This window comes from Paroedura picta, chromosome 10, assembly GCF_049243985.1.
Source record: "Paroedura picta isolate Pp20150507F chromosome 10, Ppicta_v3.0, whole genome shotgun sequence".
Lineage (NCBI taxonomy): Eukaryota > Metazoa > Chordata > Lepidosauria > Squamata > Gekkonidae > Paroedura > Paroedura picta.
Genome location: NC_135378.1, coordinates 31,002,457 through 31,023,706, shown reverse-complemented (window position 1 = coordinate 31,023,706; position 21,250 = coordinate 31,002,457). Strand labels below are relative to the sequence as shown.

The following is a 21,250-nucleotide window of genomic DNA, read 5'->3' as shown; positions in this document are numbered from 1 at the left end:
TCTTTTGTGAACAAATCTAATTTACCATTTTAAGCAAAATACTTTATAGTCTAATTAGCAAAATTATATTCCCTGTAGTCACCACTACACTCATATATTTAGCAATGTGGGGGGGGGGGACAGGTGGTTCTATCCCTCATGCAACTAAAAAGTAAGCTGGCCTTGATATCAATGTCCATACACCATGAGCACAAAAACACATGAACCAGTCTTTTTTTCAATGTTCCAGAATCCATCCTTTGCTTGTAAAGTCAACTGCTTAACATGTAACTAAATTAAACACTCTCTGAGCCAACCATTGAGGGCATCTCTTTGTTCCTGTGACATGGTCAATGGAGCTACTCTTTGAGTTTCATAAACTAGCAAGTGATTAATTTGGGAAATGGACAAGACAATTCATGTTTTGTTTTCAACCTCACCAAGTATCTGCACACTGTAATTCAGTACTTTGCACAACATAGATCTTGTGGACGGTGCTGTTTTATGGGCTTCAACCAAAATAAATCTGAAACATCCCCGTAAATCTGGAACACCCCCATGAAAAGCATCTCCAGATAAGCCTTATCGGGTTGCAGTAGTGATATAAATTAACCACTAGATGGGTAGTGACAACAAATGGCATTTTCCAAGCTCGTACTATTTACAGGGTCCCCAAGCTACCATCCCCAGTTTTTTTGGCAGAGACCAATCCAAATTAATACCTTGATCTCAATTAAGGGTGAGTAGAAATACTTGGTTTCTCTCCCCAAAGGTCCAGTGGAAATCTCAGTCCAAACACAACAGTAAATAATGGAATTGGTAGTTGCACGGCTAAACCTTTCTCTCTCTTTTTTGTAAACCCCCAGGGCTTGTAGCTCAGCAGAGAACTTAAATCTCTGGTCCTTTACCAGACCTGCAGATATCCAATGAAAAATGGGTAAAGTTTTTCTTCACCAACTTTTTGGCACAAGACCTTACAACATGCAAGTTGGAAACTTAGCATTGCTCAGGGGTAATCCTAGGCCTTACTTCACTGGCTGTTTCAAGAACAGTCCACAAACTATTCAATGCGATATATTAGTCTCCAACATATCCCCTAGAACAGTGGTTCCCCCACCTTTCTCGGGCGGGGGACCGGGGGGAGAGGGAGGTGCGCAAATCAACTGTGATCGGCCGCCTCCCAGCGCAGCAAGCACCATGCTGAGAGGGGGAGGCGCGGGCACCCACAAATGCGCAGGCGCAATAGGTGCCTCCACCCCCCACAGCACGGCACTTGCTGCGCCAGGAAGTGGCACAGGGGGGAGGGAGGCGCGGCTGCTGGTGCGCCGGTGCCTCCCCCCCATCGCAGCCCGGTACCAGGCCACGGCCCAGTGGTTGGGGAACACCGCAAGATCTAGGAAAGCACTGAGAAAGGATCTGCACTAAACTGCTGCTTTATTAAAAAGCTTGTAATTCATAGGATTTGTCTTCACCCACTCAACTGATAGCTTCATTTATGGTGCTTTTTTCTGGACAAAAAAAGAACTTAGCAATATGCTGGAGGGGTGGGGGGGTGGGGGGTAGAGCAACAGTTTGAGATATATATTTCAAGAGAGACAGTTCTACTTAAAGAAAAGGTTGGTGACTACTGATCTAATAGATCCTTGATTCCATACCAGAAAAGGTTCTTTTCTCATTACAATCCAGGAAATTCTAGGAAAAAAATAACCTAAAAGCCCTAAGATATTACTACATCTAGCTAGGGGATAGGCAGGGTCCTGAACAAGTTCCTCACATCTTGCTGATCTTATGAAACTTCTGTCATTTGTGCTTGACAGTTGAAGTAGAACAGATAACATTCAACTGCCTCATAAAGGTACTTCAGGTAAGTAGTTCTTAGAATAGAATTTTTGTACCCCTTTCTAATACCCAAAGGAGTCTCAAAGAGAAGGCTTACAATTGCCTTCTCTTCCTCGCCCCGCAACAAACAACCATTGAGGTAGGTGATGCTGAAGGCTGATTGAGCTCTGAGAGAACTGTGACTGGCCTAAGGTCACCCAGTTGACTGCATGTGATTTATTTTATTGGATTTATAAACAGCTCCTCTCAGCACAACCAGTAATACAATAAAACCATAATAACTAACCTGTTACGAATATCAGCATCCTCTTAATTTCCTGGCCTGGTCCCATTTATCAGGGTGTTGTAAGGGGGAAGGGCTTCTAGATTTTCCAGGCCACCTGGCCTTAACCAAATGCTTGGTGCAAGAGCTCCATCTTGCAGGCCCTGTGCAGAACTCAATGAATGCCAACAGTCCCACATCTTCTATGGGAGCTCATTCCACTATATGGGGGGGGGGGGGTCAGGACTGAGAGGCCCCGGCCTTGATCGAGGCCAGGTAGACTTCTCTTGGGCCAGGGAGCACTAGCCTGTTGGAACCAGCAGAGCGTAGTGCTCTTTGGGGGGTATATTCAGAGAGGTGGTCCTTCAGGTCTACCAGGCCCAGACCACGAATGGTCTTAAGGTCAAAACCAGCACCTTCAACCTATCCAGAACTCCACTGGAAGCCAATGCAGCTGTCTGAGCACAAGGCACATATGAACCCTTCAGTGTGGAAGAAGAATGGGGAATCAAACCTGGTCCTCCAGATTAGAGGCCACCACTGTTAATTTAGAGCAAGGTGGCTCTAAATCTTGGATGACAACTGGATACCCTATTTAAAAAACAAAAAAAACACTGCCTTGGTAGGTTGTTAAGTATTAAGTCCAAGTTTGGGTTAAAAACAAATATTTAAAGCACAAAGTTAGCATTTTTTTTTCTTCCATCATGAGGTGAAATGTTGAAGAACAGGAAAGCCCAAGAACCTGTGCTATATAAAAACTGCACATGGAGGAAATTGTCACTAGGCAAAAGAATATGCAATAGACATTAACACTGAAAGGCAGGAAATTTCACCTTCAATTCATTTTCTGTGCTTTCCATATAAATTCTTAAACCCCAGGAATTTCTCAAAACAAGCTGCTGAAACAGCTACATGCCACTTGCCACCAAACTAACACTGTTCTACTTATTCTTTTTCTATTTATGTTTCAGTCCATCTGAACGTATTTCCTTGAAAAGATCCTATTGGAAAGCTACTTCTAATTTTCAAAAGATGCTTAAGGAATGATTTAAACTTAAGGCTGGCTGAGGCAAAAGAGGTTACCAGTGGAACAGCACTTGTACGACACCTGACTTGTGGTTAGCAGCCCAATTTAAACCAGATATTGTGTGAACACCAAGCTCACCTTTAAAACAGGTCATCAATTAGGACCAACAATGTCTTATCCCTTGGGCTTTATGTTTCTAGCCGGCCTTTGTTTTCAAGAGCTCACTTGACACCCTGAGGAAGATGTATTCTCAGTTTGTTGAGCTTCGCCAAGCTAAAACTCCTTCTCCCAGAAAAGAAACGGCAATGCACATTCGCTTTGTTCTCTCTCCTTCCAAATAGCACAATTAATTTGTCACAGTTCCAGGGGGGAATATCCCAATGGCATTGCTGCCAAAACATTTCACAAGTTCAGAGCCGATATGGTTCAGAACTAGATTCTTGCATTTCAGAGCACCCGCAATTCAAACAAGTCAGAATTAAGAGCAGTAGTTGAGTCTGTCTTCTTTTAATTTCTAACATTCAGTGTTAGTGTGGCTCTGAAGTTTGCTTAATGAGGATTTTCGATGGCTAGGCAGTTTCAATAACAGGGCCATGTTTTTAAAAAGCTTCAAAAACAAGAAGCAGCAAGAAGAAGAATTGGCTTTTATACCCCACTTTTCTCTACCTTAAGGTGTCTCAACGCGGCTTACCATGTTTTCCCCTTCCTCTCCTGACAACAGGCACCTTGCAAGGTAGGTAGGGCTGAGAGAGTTCTGAAAGAACTGTGACTGGCAGGCTAGTGGGGAAGTAGTGGGGAATCCAAAACGGGTCTCCAGATTACAGTCTGCTGCTCTTAACTGTTACACCATGACGGCTCTAAACAAAATAATTCTCTGAAACTTCAGTTCCCATATTCTTAGAAGTTACACTGATTAATTATGTATTCAAGAGATAAATGCAACACTAATCACAGGGAAAAGCGCAGACTCGAAAACATGTGGCTGATTATGTTACTAACTGAACATAATCAGTTACGTTCATAATCAGTTTATCTAAATCGTTATAGTAAAATCATTACAAAGTTAAGCATAGAACTACATGTTCTTTGTACCTGCATCTTAAAAAACTAAAACATTTTCTTTCAAAAGAACATTTATAACAAATCAACGTAATTGCTTTGGGGGAGAGCGTGTCTCAAATTTAGGATTTATTTTACAGGGCTCTGGTACAACCCTGAAGCTACAAGCACTCTCAGGAATTGCATTCTTATCTCAAATGTTATCAAGTGATTACAGGTGACCTTACTTCCAAATGATGTATGCTTAAAATCAACATGTTTCTTCCCACTTTATGCTTTACCAAAAACAAAAAGAAAACTGGGAATTTGGTCAAATCCTTGCCTCCATCTTGACCAGGTGATGGGTTGGATCCAGACTAAATTTTCAAACTAAGAAGATACATTTCCATCTGCAGAACAGAACGTGTCTGTCACTTCTCCCCTCCTTGCAGCCTAGTGACCCTACTAAAATGCTACTCCTTGGTGTCTGCAGTATAAAGAAGGAAATGGTGGAAATTAATGCCACCTTTCTGTTGATGGAATATTTATTATGATTATATTATTGATTGTTATTATTTATTTGATTTATAGCCCACCACTCTCAGCCAAGCCAGCTTATGGTGGGTTACACATTTAAAACCCCACAATAAAACCCCAGTAAAATACTCTATCCTACCCTGGTGATGAAAAAATCACCCACTTCAACTTCACAACTTCCCAACCCACTGCCTTGGAGGATAGATCAGGGGTAGTCAAACTGCAGCCCTCCAGATGGCCATAGACTACAATTCCCATGAGCCCCTGCCACCTGGAGGGCTGCAGTTTGACTACCCTGATAGATGGTAGCCAGAGAGTGGCTGCTGTTCTAGTCAATCGGGGGGGGGGGGGGGGGTCCTAGATCTAATTACTGTGGCCTCACCCCAAACCTGGTGGAAGACCTCTGTCTTACAGCCACTGTGGAACTGAGAAAGCAGGGCCCTTTAGTACAAATCCATCCCTATGTGGACTGGATCGCACTTCATCTGAAGAGATACAGTTTGGCCTTTTAACTAGGGATGGATGGGGTATGAGTGTAAAAATAAATAAATAAATGGTGACATCATACAGTTAGGAAAACACCATACAAACCTCAAGTATGAGAAAATATTCACTTACTGAAGGCTTAATTGAAAATGCATCCAATACATAATTAATATACAGAATACATCTCTACAGGGTATTGTGAAAGTCACTTGCATAAATTTCTGAGAACAATTAGAATACACTTGAGCACGGATAAATTCAGCTGGGTGGCTGTGTTGGCCTGAAGCAGAACAAAGTTTGAGTCCAGTAGCCCCCAACAAAGTTTTACTCAAGGTGTGAAAGTACACATCTACAGTATTTGATACTGTATCTGAAGAAGCATGCCTGCGCACAAAAGCATATACCTTTTATAAAATGTTGTCGGTCTTAAAGGTGCCACTAGATTCAAACTTTGTCGGGCACAGATGATTAAGCTAAAGCACAGTTAAATTCACAGAACTTAAGCATATGAAATTGTACCCACAAATGTCGGGCCTTTTGATAACTGTGGACCACAGAATCCACACATACAATCTCTCTCAATATTCAGACCAGATCTTTCTGAAAACAATTACCTAATACTAGTAGGTTGATAGGCATCATCTTCATTGTCTGTTTCAATCTGGGCTGAACATATTTGCAAAACAAAACACTATTTTATATAAGCCACAGTGTCATAACCTAACACAAGCCCTGGAAGGGTTTCCCAAATGGATGGCCATTAATTAATTTTTAAGATATTTTTTAAATTTGTTAAATACTTAACAGGTGATATAGCCATATATGTTCACATTGGCCCACCCACCCACCCACTCCCAAAACGGTCAACAATGGGCCTGGAGGGAGTAGGAAGGAGAGGGCCCCTGGGTGGGCATGTATACAACTATGTTCCCAACCATATTCTGCATGATCACAGCACTTTTGGGATTTCTTGAAGCCTGAAGAATGTTTCAGGAATTTCTCTATGGTAAAAAAAAAGTCAAGAAAGGCTGACCTAGCAGGATGTGTTCCACAAACAATGATGTTCCCAAAAGCCATTAGCGAAAAACATTCTGAAGGAAGGATTGCTGTAAGGAGCTAGTGCAGAGAATCTACACAAGGACCTTCAGAATTCAAGAGCAGATGAGCAACACAACTGTCTTAATGTGTTAAATCCTTCCCACATGATTTTTACAGTCATCATGAGACAAACTTACAAGACAACTCCTTCGAAGTCTTTTTAAAAAGCGGTGAGAACTCAGCCTCACATGGTCCATCATGTATTTTTTAGTAGACTTACACAGGACAAAAGGTGGACATCAAATGTCATTTTTGGCCTAAGGGAATAAATCTATAATATAAACATTTCTGCAGAGGGACCCCAAGGGACGCATTGGCAGGAAGGTGAGGGTTGCTAAAAAGTGACGTTGTTGGCCCTGATGACATCATGGTTAGCTATGTCCATATGACTTCAGCTGGCAAGAACGAAGTTGGGTGAGTCTCCTGATTTTCAAACATGCACACGGGACCTGAGGTGTAAAGGAACATTCAGAGAATCTGGTGAAGGTGGAAGAATAATACATAGTAAGATAAGCAGCCTTAGTCCGAAGCCCAAAAGAGATGTGGAGGATGAAGCCGCAGAAGGGCTGGAGAAACCAGCCAGTTCACAGGAAACCAAACATCCTTAACACGCCCGCGGCGCCGGGGTCGCCGCGGACTAAATAATTCGCTAAGCCCTCAGGCGGAGGGCTTTGTCCGTGATGAGGAAGGGGCCGGATTGGCCCCTTCCTCCTGACAGACCATCGGCCGGGCCAATTCCTAACCTGCTGAAGGAAGCAACTGTGAGCCGCGCGGAGCGCGGCTCGCAGTTGCTTCCTTGAGGGCGGCCTAACGCGTTGAGAGGCGCAAAGCGCCTCCGATGCGTCAGGCCGCCGGCAAGGGAGCCCCTGGCAGCCGCGCAGAGCGCGGCTGCCGGGGGCTCCCTGCCCAGCGGGCTGAAGTGGCAAGAGGCGCAAAGCGCCTCTCACTGCTTCATCCCGCCCGCAAAGGGAACCCCGGGAACCGCCCGCAAAGGGAACCCCTGCCCAACAGCCTGATGCTGCGAGAGGCATGAAGCGCCTCTCGCAGCGTCAGCCCACTGACAAACGGAGCCCCGGCAGCCGCGCTCCGCGCAAATGCCGGGGGCTCCGTGGTCTAGCGCCCGCTGCATTTAGCTGCAGCGGGCTTGATTGCTAGTTCACAGATATGTTTTGATTTTGAGATGTAGGAAATGAGCCCCTTCTTCCCCATTCTAGGAATTGGACCTTGTCCATGGGGAGGATCCACATTTGGAAATGATCCCAGCAAAGACAGGACAAAGCCTTCAAATACAAAGGCCACACAAATCTGTACTTCTGGAAGATGTCACATAATCCTTTCAGAAACAACACCCGTGCATAATGTTATTGTCTCTCTGAAAGCATATCTATGTTGCCTATTAGATCCTTCAAAAACAAGGCACCAAATTAGAAGCATGAGTTATATGCAGCCCAGATACAATTCAAGTAGTCTTGTTCAACCTTTGGTTAAAATGAGATGTTCAGAAAAACGGTGTGAAATGTGCAGAACAGGTTTGTCATATTGAACTATATTCTAATACAGATCCAAAGCACATGCTTGACCACGCTCAACTGGGCCGAGTAAGAACTAGGGTTTAGCCCAAGAAGAATGAAAAATGAGAAACAGAAACATGAAGCATATCAGTGTTGCCTGGAAGAGGGGGAAAAAACATAAGGTGAAAAAGCACATCTGCAAATAAACTGAGATTTCACTAGTCTAGTATTACACACAATTTTTTTTAAATGCCATTCAGGATATTAGAGCTAATTTCCTCTTGTCCTTTTAAAACAGCTGAAGGAGTCTTGAGGAAATGAGTCAAAATCCTGGGAAGATGTTTGTACTACACTACAAAGAAAAACAACATCTGTAAAGCAGTGTGCAAATGTGAAGAGGAAAACCATGTGGGATGATGCTTCTCAAAGAAGAGTAAAAATGACAGACGGGCACGAAAAGCACTCAGTTATTAATGCTATCTGGCTGCAAAACATACCTCGTAAATTAAGTGTCACGGATTGTGGTGTGTGCGTCTCTGTGCTGATAATGACTTTCTGGTGCCTTTTCCCCTCCACCTTTCACTACTTCCTCCTCTTCTAACGTGCTAATTTTAAATAGTCGGATGAAATGAAAGGTCTGCTTCCTAAACATTTAGACTCTCCAAGCTACTTAAAAGATATAACAGACAGAAAAAAAGTATTCAATTTTGTGCTCTTCATTATTAAGCTAGCTCAATATTATTATAGGAAGCAGACATTTTATTCTGTGCCATCAGCAGATGCTGCATTTCACCAAGGGACAATGAAAAGGTCCCTGCCTAGACAAGCTTACAAGTGAAAATTCTCCAGGTGCGAGGCTGCAGAGGAATGGAACAAAATGGATGCCAGAGACTGTGGGGGGAAAATACAAGTTTTCCTTTAGTTACACATGCTTAACTTGAGCTACAGTAGAGGATAAGAACTGGTCATGATGAACCCTCAAGGGTTCAACTTGACTAACAGCTTTGATTTTTATGCCACCTTGCTTTAAAAACTTCCACTATAAACAAGTGTATAAACTTATGATGGGCATGCTACAAAGTGGGACATGGGCCACAGTAGCCACATGACCACCATGTGAGCGTAGGCGTTTTACCATCACCTAGTGTGACTGATACAGGGGGGCTGAAGTATTACCACATCCTTGCTATTGCATTTTAATCCTGACAAATATTTAGTACATATCTGTCTAGGGGGGACAACATTTAGTACATATCTGTCTTTAAATGCTGAAGTGAAGACAGGATATAGTCAACAACTCCACTCCAAAACAAATAGAGAAAGAGAGGAAACTGCTCTCGGGTAAACAGTGAGGTTGAACCAATTATTTAGTGAAAGCATACCTGAGCTCTCTTGCCCTGTGGGCTGGCAGGTGTTGGGTGTGTTGAAGAGACAGTTTTCTTCCCCCCGGGCAGAGGGATATATGCCTTTTTACCCTACAGTTCACTGGAAGACTCAGAGTGGATGAATTCTGAAATGGGACATGTCCATTCAACCACGGCTGAAACCTGAATGGCGTTTGATGGGGTTACATGGGCACAAAGAAGACTACCTTAATCGGGAAACCACTCTTTTGTCCATGTGCATTGTGCCAGGATAACTGGGCAAGAATACAAAATGGGGTCCATAATCTCTTGCAGTTTTACAAAAGAAGAAAATCCACTGTGTAGTAACAACACAACAAAGTAAGATCCAAGTATATCCAGTGCTTTAAAGGCACAAACAACACCTACCTCACAGTCCTTCGCATTTTAGGAGTTGTTACTCTGCAATAAAATCATGAAGATATGGCACCTGTGCAGTGAAGTTTTCGGCTGGGGTCCACTAAGGGAGCATTCACAAGCAAAACACAGGATTTATCGATTCCTCATTTGGATCCGGAATTTCCAGCGAGATTCCTACAGTTACACACTTTTAAATCATAGCATAAATGTTTTCCACACTGTATAAACTCTTAGTTGCGTTGCTACTACACAGTGGGTTTTCTTCTTCTGTACAAGGGTAACTGGGAGACGTAGGAGCCTCAGAGGCTGAAAATCCACTCGAGAGAATGAAATAACTGAGAGATAAGAGCAGGGTCTTGATCACAAGGACATGCAAATACTCAAAATGAGAAGAAAACCCGCTTAGGTGAATGGATGCCCTTTTTCCAAAGTGGGAAATGGACCAAGACTGGGAACAAGCTATGTAAAGACAGGGTGACAAGGAGTCCACACTGAATCCCTTAGGGTTCCCAGAGCTGGTGAGCCCAAGAGAACAACCCTTGAACAATATCTGCAGAATTTATCTGAATCATGTTTCAGAAACAATTTAATCTATAGGCAACACACAAATCTGAATATCTTACAGTAAGGAAAACAAGGAAATCCAGCTTAACTACCTGACACATTTGAGATCTGCATCAGATGGCACAGACTTCCAGTCAAAGGCTATAGCTCAAGCATGTTTTCTATGTTGCAGTCCCTTACAGTCTCAGCATACCAGAGTCCTGGTCTTCAGTCCATCCAAATCCAGACAAGTTTTCCTCGAGGCTCTTAGCTCAATTATATAATTTTTTTACCAACCAGCCTCAAGGGATGATAACAATCCAATCAGGACGCGCTGTTGCGGAAACATTCCAAAAAATTACCTCATCACTCCTGATTCCACTTGCTCCCATTCTGTAGGCTGCAGGTTATCATGAAGCACCTATTGCCTCATAGCTAACTCTGGCCTTTAAGAAGATATGGGTCAAGTAGGCAGAGAGGCCCAAATGACAACACCTGCAAGATGGAATGAGCCCCTTATTACGCACAATACCCCTTGTGAGGAACCAGGAGTGCTCTGCCTCAAACAGGGCAAAGTATGGGGATGTCAACTTTGACACTGGTGTCTGTGATTGAAAATGTCCATTTAACTTGACATATTTAAAAATCGGTACTAGGGCATAAGTACGTTTTCAAGAGAAAATGGGATGATTACTTCAAGATTTCTGTTTGTACATAGCCTGTAAAGCTGAGAACTGAACATTATATCCTGTCAGATGATACCACACACACACACACTTTTATTGGATAAAAGATGGCAACACTTCTGAGCATATCTCTGCAGAAGTCTGCCATACTCTTTATAAGGCACACAACTAAAATGAAGCAAAAGCAGGAAGACAAAAACCACAGGATGTCAGATGGAATTTTGGATTCCACCATGACCATCAGCACCACAAGAGCCAGCTTGGTGTAGGGGGCTCTAATATGGACAGCAAGGTTCAGTTCTTTGCTCTTCCACATACAGCCAGCTGGGTTACCTTGGGCCAGTAACAGTTCTCTCAGAGCTCTCTCAGCCCCATATACTTCAAAGGGTGTCTGTTGTGGGAGGAGGAAAGAAAGGAGATTGTAAGCCGCTTTGAGGCTCCATCGGGAAGTGAAAAGCGGGGGTATAAAAACCAACTCCTCTTCTTTCCTCAGAACTCTCTCTAGGCTACTAGGGAACCAGTGAGGGTGAAGCAGAAAGTAAAACAAATCCTGTGCAGACGATACTTCGCAGTATACATCAATTTGTCTTCGGCATTTTGATGATGATGTCATCCGTTCAGTCGTGTCCGACCCTCGGCGATTCTATAGGAAAGGTTCCACCACGTGCCGCTGTCAATGACTGTTTCTTTTAGTTGATTCATTCCTGGGTTGGCTTTGATCATGTCAAGCCAGCCGATCCTTTGGCGACCACGTTTCCTTTTGCTGATGACGATGCCAAGCATTCACGATTTTTTAAATGACGTCAGCATTTAAAAAACATGCAAATTAGCTATGCCCAATTGTCAATACTAGTTATTGATAAGCTGTAAGCAAGTCGTAGATGGCTGCATAAGTTTACATCGAATAACCTTGTAGATTTATGTAGTAAAAAAATGACAGTGAACTTCTGCTGAGGTGAAGATTCAGGAACAGGTAAGTTAAGAAGACCATATGGGCTCATATGATCACGCTAAATTTTCAGGATACCTCATGCATGTGACAAAGCAAGTTCTGGTTTACCAAAGCTCACACTGCAATAAGTGTTAAGTTTGTCATGTTCTTCTCTTGTTATGACAATTAACACAACACCTGCTCACAGTTTTCACTAGTGTCTCCATGCAACAACAAGTAAGTAGGGTCAATAAAACTGACGTGATAAGGTACCACAATGATCACGTGAGGCTGAGTTATGCAGGGTGCAGAGAAAAATGAGGAGGATGATCCAGGAGACCAAGCCCTATGAAGAAAGGCTGAGGGACTTGGGAATGTTCAGCCTGGAGAAGAGGAGGTGGAGAGGGGACAGGGTTGCTCTCAAGTATTTGAAAGGCTGTCACTTGGAGGAGGGCAGGAAGTGGTTCCTGTTGGCAGCAGAGTAGAAGACCTGCAGTAAACGTTGTTAAACTATGTGTAAAAAGGGATCAGCTAAATATCAGGGGGGGGAGCCTTAGAATAGTTCAGTGGTGGAATCAGCTGGTGATGAGCTCCCCCTCACTGGCAGTCTTTAAGCAGCGGCTGGACAGATAATTATGTATGCTTTAGGCTGACCATTGAGTAGGGAATTGGACTAGATGGCTTGTAAGGCCCCTTCCAATTCTATGATTCTATACTGATTCAAACAATTTGTCTCTCAAGCTCAGTACTCCTACTTTGACTGGCAGCAGTTCTCCGAGGGCTCTGGCATAGGTCTTTGACTTGATGCTTTGTTAGCCGGAGACTGAACCTGGAAACTTCTGCATATAAACTAGATACTCCACTACTGAGCCACAGTCCCTTCCCAAATTAGCAGATGGGGCAGACCTACTGCTAGAGCTCTTTGGCATTTTGTTCTCTCTTTTTATCATTACTCTTATCATCACTATGCAAATATGCAATCATATTTACCCTGTCTTACATCCAAGGGGATCATGATTATCCAAATTCATCATCACAATAGCTATTCCAGGAATGCAAGGCAGGGAGATAGTGACTTCCACAAGGTTATTCTAACAGATTCAGGGCCAACTGGGGATTTTTTTTTAAAGTTTGAAGTTCTGAAACCGTTATTAAAAACAAACAGAAAGGTTTGGAAAGATAGGAGGAACTTCAAAAGGAAAGTCATCCTATATACACTTCCGCCAAAAGTGTGAAAGGAAAAGACTGTATGGGAAGATCGGACGTCTACTCATCACAATATATAAGAGGGGGAACCTGGAGAGTTGAAGCCTGCAACAGCTCCATTTCCATAAGGAAGGTTACATTTAATGTTAGATTGTGTGCCAGTTCTCCTCTATTAGAAGGAGCGAAGCGGAACAACAAACAAAGACAGTAAACCTAATGTAAATGTCTGCGCATGTTTGCTCAGGAAGGGATCCATTAGGGCAGTGTGTCTTCTGTACTGTGCGCTTCTCCTCAATATTAATCCAACATGTCACTCAGAGCAAAAACAAACAGTGCTCCCTTCTGCAAGGCTCCAAAGAACAAGCCCCAGGTTCGAATACAGTTAAACAAAGGAGCGAGCGATAAAAATAATCACACCAGTTTTTCTCGTACATCGATGCCTGTATAGGTTTGATGACCTTCTTTGCGAGCGGCGAGACTGACCTGTTTTTCCAGGCTTTTCCTGAGGAAAAGAACATCCAACAGAGACCTGACAGAAGTTTCTAGGGATACTGCATAACTAGGGAAAGATTTTTAGCCACCTATTCCCAGATTTGCTGGATAACACCTTTTGCAATTGCCATGGGCCATTATTCCTCAGCTGTAATGCTGGAGTTCACCTTTAAGAGCTGTGTTTTTGTACCCCGCTTTTCTCTACCCAAAGGACTCCCAAAGGGACTTAACAAACGCCTTTCTCTTCTTTTCCCTGCAACAGAAACCCTGTAAGGTAGGTGGGACTGAGAGAGTTCCAAGGTAACTGTGACTGGCTCAAGGTCACCCAGCTGGCTGCATGTGGAGAAGTGGGGAATCAAACTTAGAAGTTGCCGCTCTTAACCACTACACCACAGCGAACCTGAAGGACTGCCTCCTTTCAAGTCTACCTGTATGGCAACTGGGGCCATCGATCAGCCTTCCCTGCCTTTTTAACTGAGTGTTCACAGGACAAAGAGCCTTTTTGATCTCCACATCACATTAAGCAAAATCCCTTCTTGACAGAGTTCTCCTGGTGCCATGTCTGTCATCCTTCGGCCATTTGTTGGGTAAAGTCTGACTGTTTGTCCATGCATTTAGTCCCTGGTCATTGCCTTTCACCCCCTCCCCCCTCCCTCCAGTTTAAGAAAAAAAAGATCTGCGCTCTGGCTTTGTTATGGCACTGCAGCTCTGAATCTGGACTACCACCTGGAATGGTCACATCCACCAGGGTGATTTTGTTTTCATCCTTACTGTGAGCTGCCTTCAGTGTGTCTTAGACAGAAAGGCAGCACTCGCATTCAAAAGAAAATGTGATGCTAGTAATGGAGATGGAGCAGGGGTTTTTTTTGCGGGGGGGGGAATACACAGTATTAATAATAAACGTCAGAAAACCAATGCCAGTCAGAAAGAGAACAAATAAAGAGGCCAAGGTGGCAGACCAACAATGCCTGATTCTTTGCTCCAAATAATGCCTGATTCTTTGCTTCAAATAATGCTACAAATAATGCTCGAAGCCTGCAAATCCTTATTTAAAGAGGGTGTTTAACTATCCCACCTATTAACTTGTCTGCACTGCTCTCGCTTCCCCCTCCTGCCCTTTGCCGCTATAATAATGAAGGGCCTCAGCTTCTCCCCTTCCTGCTGTTCAAGGAATAGGAGTCCCTGGGGGGTTACCTCAGACATGAGCCTGGCAGGGCAGGTGGCACCGCCCTTGCCAAAAGCAGGACACACCTGAAAAAATTGCACAAAGGGAGCCTGCTTCTGTGGTTACAAAAGACACGTAACAGAAGAACAGCCTTATGATGCTGGTTTTGCCCACTTACATTGTGGGGATACGGAGGCATGCCTTTCCGCTCAGCTGAAGTTCAAGACCAGGGGCACCTTTAAGACTAGCAAACTTTTATTCAAGCTATAAGCTTCTGGGGGCATGCACACTTCTTCAGAAGCATGTAGGCATGCACATAAAATCCCTTGAATGATCCCTTGAATAAAACTTTGCTGGTCTGAAGGGTGCCACTGTTCTGCTGCTTCAGACTGGCATGGCCACCCGCCTTGATTTCCTCTCAACATGTACGTTCAGTGGATGCCCATGTGCATGGAAGCCAACCCTGCCCCATGCTCACAGGAAAAGTTATGCCTGTGAGGATGGACGCTGCCCGGTCCTTCCTGCAAAACTGTACCACTGGTGCATAGGTGCAGACTGTAGCTTCACACATCAGAGTTGTTGCGTTGCAGGGCCTGCCATGAGGGGCTGTCCAGGGAGACAAACAGAGAAAAGGGGGTGCCACCAACCCCGATGGCTGGAGGTCTGGCCAAGGACAAGTGCTGCCTGCCTTTAGCAAGCGGAGCTTTACACAGCTAGCTCAGGGTTACTGCAGTCCGCCATACGCAGACACTTCCTCAAGCCACAACCAGCAGATGACACTGACTCTGAGCAATGTTTCAGGCAATGGATTGGATGTGGTGGGTCTCATTCTGGGGAGGGGGATGCCGGCAGAGGGGTTTTAGACAAACAACCTAATTTTCACGGATTAACCCATCTGCCTGATCCCTTGGACTTGAAAAAATACTGAGTAAAACCCCAGCCCATTAATGAACCTTTGCAATACCATATGATTATTTTGCAGATCAAGGCAGATCTTAGTAGAAACACGGCCATAATACACTCAGCAACTCTAGCAGCACACCAACGCACAGCCACAAATGAAGGTGTCAATGTGTGATCCATTTTCAATTATTTAAGTTTTCCTGTCTCAACACAGCATTGCTGACATGACCTAAAAGCAAAGCATTTGCTTCAACTTTTATTTAAAAGGTTGCCTTGCAAGCCTTTTTTTTTTGCTGGACAAGACGTTTTTAAACTGCCTTGGATGCAGTCCAGATATTAACCACACTAAACCTTATCGAGATAAACAAGACATCAACACCTCTTGTTTCCGGAGTCCAATAGGCTTAACTGTAATTGACCATCCTCTAGATTGCAGCCCTGGTTTTGTCCAGATGTCCAGAGCCCATTCCACACACACTGGACAATGCACTTTCACATTGTGCTTTTGCAGCTGGATTTCCCTGCACAAAATGGGAAGATCTACTTCTAAAATGCAACCAAAGTGCATTATCTTATGTATGCGGATGGTGGGCCAGTACAGACATGGTTTTAGAGCATACAGTGGAAAGCAAGGGAAGAGGAGTGTGACCTCTCTTCTCCTCCCACCACCACCACCAGAGAACTGCAATCCAACTTTGACACCTTGCTGCCATGCAAAAGATGCTTCTGGTTGTCTGGTGATCTAGGCCAATCCTGTATAAGTGGGAATGTCTGTATTCCTACCTGTAGACACCACCATCATCACATTCCTGCTCAGGCTACTTCTAAGCCTCAAAGACTTGGCTCATTGCTGATCATAGGGCCACCTTGCTTGATTAGGCCAGACCCTATTCAGCCCAGCAGTTTGTTTCCAACAGTGGTTAACTGGATGCCTCCAGATGATCCCAGAAGATCATGATGGAGGTGGTTATCTTTGGACATTTTTGTTGTTGCTGCTCCTCAGCATATTTAGATTTTGCATTGTTTCTGAGCATGACATTTCCATTCGGCTGCCAAGGCTAATAATGACCACTGACAGGCCTATCATCAACGACTTTGTCTCATTCTGAGAGGATAATGGAACCCCACTGCAAGACTTCTGCAAGACACTGCAACGCAGTGCCCTGGTTTTCCTCACACCATCAAATCAACTCTCTGGATTGTAACAAAATGTTCTTACAACAAATTCATGTGCCAGTCCTAACTCATTTGTCAGAGGTGCTCTCTGGGTCAAGCGACTAACCTGAAATCTTACCTGCACTTTGAAACTTCCTCCTACAATGCCGTTTGTACTCTACAACCAATTGCTGAGTACACAACAAATCTGAATGGAGAGCACATTTGTGGGCTTTGCAAGCAAAATACATATATGTAGCAGCCTGTTCAGTGTTGAGTCCCTCCACTTGTATTCACGACAAAGGCCGACAAAGGGTGCGGTGGTTGGATGTGATTGAGGTAGACACTGGCTAGAACACTGCACGGCTGAGAAAGGCAGTGTAGGATTGGGAATCATGACGACAGTTGTGCTGTGGGATCACCAAGAGTTGGATATCTCTGAATGGCTGACAACAACAACAACTTGTATTCACACTGTGGGCAAAAGGTCCAACTTATAACCCTGTACATCATTCGCAGGTGATGCAGTTTAGGTGCAGGGTTTTTTACTTGCATTTAACTAAGCATTAAAAGAAGAAGAGCAGGGGTTTTGTACCCTGCTTTTTACTACCTGAAGGAGTCTCAAAGTGACTTACAATCACCTTCTCTTCCTCTCCACCCAACAGACACCTGTGAGGTAGGTGAGGCTGAGAGCTGTGAGAACTGTGACTGTCCCAAGGTCACCCAGCTGGCTGCATGTGGAGGAGTGGGGACTCAATCCCATGCTCTTAGCCCAGGGGTAGTCAAACTGTGGCCCTCCAGATGTCCATGGACTACAATTCCCAGGAGCCCCCTGCCAGCGAATGCTGGCAGGGGGCTCCTGGGAATTGTAGTCCATGGACATCTGGAGGGCCACAGTTTGACTATCCCTGTCTTAGCCCCTCCACCAAGTTGGCTCTCTAAAGTATCTATGGAGTGTCCCTTACCTCAAGAGTAATGGGAGGTAAACTAATAATGTAGATATATCACCAAGCTGCATGAGCAGGCATTGAACACAATGCAGCAAAAGGCTATCCAAAACGGGGGTCATTAAAAGGTCAAGCATGGAGATCCACAGGTGAGACCAAAAACTCTATATTAGCAAAATTCCACTGCTGGGTTGTTTAATTAGCACACGGGAAAGCTTTATGGCATGCCAAGCCGCATAACCATTCACAAGTTTAAAGCAGGCAAATATAGAACAAACAAAACCATGTACATTAAAAAAAAGAACAGACACGTAACTTTGGTTTCCCCTCTGCTGGAAAAAAGCTTCTGCTGGAAGGTGCTTGACAGCCTCAATCTCGAGTGTATTTTTGTTTCTATATTTTGTAATGATCGCTTTAACCGCAGAGACATTTTGGGCCAATTACAAGATAGTCTCAAAGCAGCAGAGTCCACAACCATGTCCCCTCATTATGAAAGAAGAAGACAAATATTCCAAACCAGCTTGCTGAAAATACGAGGCTTAAAAAGTCTAATAAGTACAGGCAGATTTTCAGGTGTTCAAGACTGATAACTGAATGGCTGCTAAAATCTCCTCTCCGTGGCAAATTCAGTTACTGCAGTCTACTAAGCGTGTGGCCCTGCCTCTCCCGTAAAACAGCAGACTATGTGATGATGCACAAAAGTCCTTCCACATGTTATTTTAAAACCTGCACGAGAGCACTTATTCACACTTATTCACGTGGCCGAAAGGCTTGCACTCAACTTATTCTGGGTCAAGCGGTGGTTAACCTGACTCTCATGTTATAAGGATTTTGGATCTTAGAAAACCTTTCCCCCATACAATGTCTAGTATCCTAGTCATGCAACAGCTTCGTTTGCACAGTGTTTTAAATTAGGACCCTTTCTAATCGTGGACAAACTTTTTCCTCCACTACCCTGTCCCAAAGCATTTTTCCCCCAGTAAATGTTTGAGCATCCTGCTTTTTGCTGACTAGCAACTTGAACCTAAACGTATTTGAATGTGTTTCAACTGACTTTGGGAAATTCCATATCCCCTATTTGGAATAGGAAACTGCGAAAGAACCCTTGTCACTAATCTGTAAAAAAAAAAAGAAAAGAAAAAAGATTGTGTTTTGTTTCTGTGATGCAAGTCACTTGAATATAAGCAGTCAGATATTTCAGACACACTCATGCTGGTGAAGTACAGAACCAGCAATGTGCAGTGGTTAGTTACCAAGTCCCCTTTGGATAGAAAAGCAGGGTAGGGATGGAGCCAGCTTGGTGTAGTGGTTAAGAGCAGCGGCTTCTAAACTGACAAGTGAGGGGTGATTCACATGCCACCAGCTGGGTGAACTTGGGCTCGTCACAGTCCTGATAGAGCTGTTCACAGAGCAGTCCTGTCAGAGCTCTCTCAGCCCCACCTACCTCAAAGGGTGACTGAGAAAGGGAAGGCAACTGTAAGCCACTTAGGGACTCCTTTGAGTAGTGAAAAGCAGCATATAAAAACCAACTTTTCTAAGAATATATCACGCTGGCCATAATGAATTCACTTCCCCCATGGTACGTGTGGTCGGTCCAAAGGCATCCCAGAGATCCAAACAAAAATGGATAGAAGTTCAGCAAGGGTCTTCTTCAGGGTTGTCTCTGCAATATGACTTTAGTGGGGCTCCAACACTGATAGCTACAAAAATGTGAGTGAGCCCTTCCTCTCTGTTGGTCCATCATCAGCAACTACCTTGGGCTCTTCCTATCATTCACACAGCTTTTGAGGAATAGCAGCTTATGACAAGGGAACAACCACAGCGCTACCGAATAGGCAGCAAAGCGCGGCCACAGGAAAGCACCAGCTCTCAGTTGGCTACATCGTCATCCAGGAGCAATTTTAGCATCTGGCATTGTTGGCAGACTCTCAGAAAGCCACATTTGCAGTGGTGCGACTGAAGAGGGGTCCTGGATGTGACACTGGATCCATAGGGCAGGTTGGACACGGCCACCAGCAAGCAGTCAAGTGGTGACCACACACCTGCTGCTGGGGGCATGGTGGGTGGGGTGTTGTTCTGTCAACCTGACAAAACACTTGCAAAAACAGGCAAGTCGAGAGTTTTACCCTGTTCCATCAGTTGGCTGGCGTTTCTACGATCTTTGTTCAACCACAGTACAGTTCCTCTGGCAGCCAGACCAACCGGGAAAGCAATGCTGGGGGAGATGTACTTTTTCCAAACCACCCTAGATCCTGAACAATTCCCCCCCCCCACCCTGTTTTCAGCACCTATCGCTGCAACCTGAGCCTGACACGCAACAACCTTATTCCGACTGCAGCCCTCCGCACGTTTGCTGGCGAGGAAATGCGACGAAATGGAGCCAGACTCGGCGTTGCAGACCCACGCCAGGTTGCAGATGCGTCACACCCACCGCTTGCAACCCAGCTCAAACTCTCCCTTCCACCTATTCCGGACGGGCACGGGTCTTGCAAAAGAACCTCTTCGCCTAGACCTTTAGCGCGAGTCCTGCGCTCGTCCAACGGCTCCAACCGACTGGGGCTAGGCTCCGGCCCTTCGCCTTAGGGGTGCACGGCGCGCTCCAAGCGCCTCTCCTGTCGTTTTCCCGGGGGAGTGAATCAGAGCCGTGCGTAAAAGAAAGCGCACTCCGAGCCTTCCAGGGACCGAAAGGCCGAGGCGAAAACTTCATTCCCACCCTCGCGGGAACCCGCGACTCCAGCCGGCTTTTTTCAAGGGAAGGGGGCGCCGAAGCTTCGGGGGGGGGGCAGAGCTGCCTGCCTCCAAAACTTGCGCTAACTCCAGGGAAACCCTCCCCCGCCGTCGGGCGCAAAGCCAGCTCGCCTCTTCCCCACCACCGGCCGCTGCCGAGGCTCAGGTGGGGACGCGTCTGGTGCTGCCCGACGCCCCCCCCCCCAACACACCAGCCCCCCGCCCAGGAGAGCCGCCCAAACGGCGAGGGCGCAGCGCCCCTCTCCTCGGCCCCCGACGGGGACTCTCCCTCCCACGGACTCCCCGAGCCGCCCGGTCCCCACCTGTTGGTGCGCACAGCAGCGCCAGCCACGCGAAGCCCCACGCCCAGCAGCCGCGCATGGTGCCGCTCGGCCGGCAGATCCTCCTCCTTCTCCTGGCCGCACGATCCCGCTCTGGAGTCCCCGGCGCGCAGAAAGGAGCCGCGAGCGAGCGAGCGCAGCAAGCCCAGCCAGACTCCACGCCGGGAGCGCGACTCGCCCAGCCTCGCCCTCCTCCGGCCACGCCTCCGCCTGTCGCGCTCAGTCACTCACTCCTGCAGCCCGCTGGCTCCGACCCCCGGGGCTTCTGGGGGGGAAATGGGAGGGGGCGGGGAGAGGAGGAGGAGGAGGCTGCGGCGGAGGGGCTCTTTCGTTGGAAGCGCTTTAATGGGCGGTTAGGGAGCTCGTTCCCTTTTTATAGGGGCAATTTGGAGAGGGGGCGCGCCGACTTCTCCCTGCTGACTTTCCCCAAGCCTCTAAAGAAATAGTTTTTAATTTGAAAGTTTTGAATTTATGGAAGGGGAAAAAAAACAGGATGCAAAGGTGCCTCTGATACGACGGGGGACACCATTCCTTCCAGCCGATGCCTTTAAAGAACACATTTATTGGAATGGGGGTGGTTCGAAGACGATTTTTACGGCATGTTCAGTGGCAAG

The 21,250-nt window shown here is 45.6% G+C and overlaps 1 protein-coding gene across 1 annotated transcript in view; it reads right to left on the bottom strand.

Annotated features, from left to right (window-relative positions):
- The window catches only part of KIT (KIT proto-oncogene, receptor tyrosine kinase), an 89,042-nt gene extending 68,080 nt beyond the window's left edge, over window positions 1–20,962 (bottom strand). The window contains exon 1 of the mRNA XM_077301994.1: window positions 20,619–20,962. Coding sequence (XP_077158109.1) covers window positions 20,619–20,676 — 58 coding nt within the window. The 5' untranslated portion in view covers window positions 20,677–20,962. The remainder of the gene's footprint in view (window positions 1–20,618) is intronic.
- Window positions 20,963–21,250: the final 288 nt, after the last annotated feature.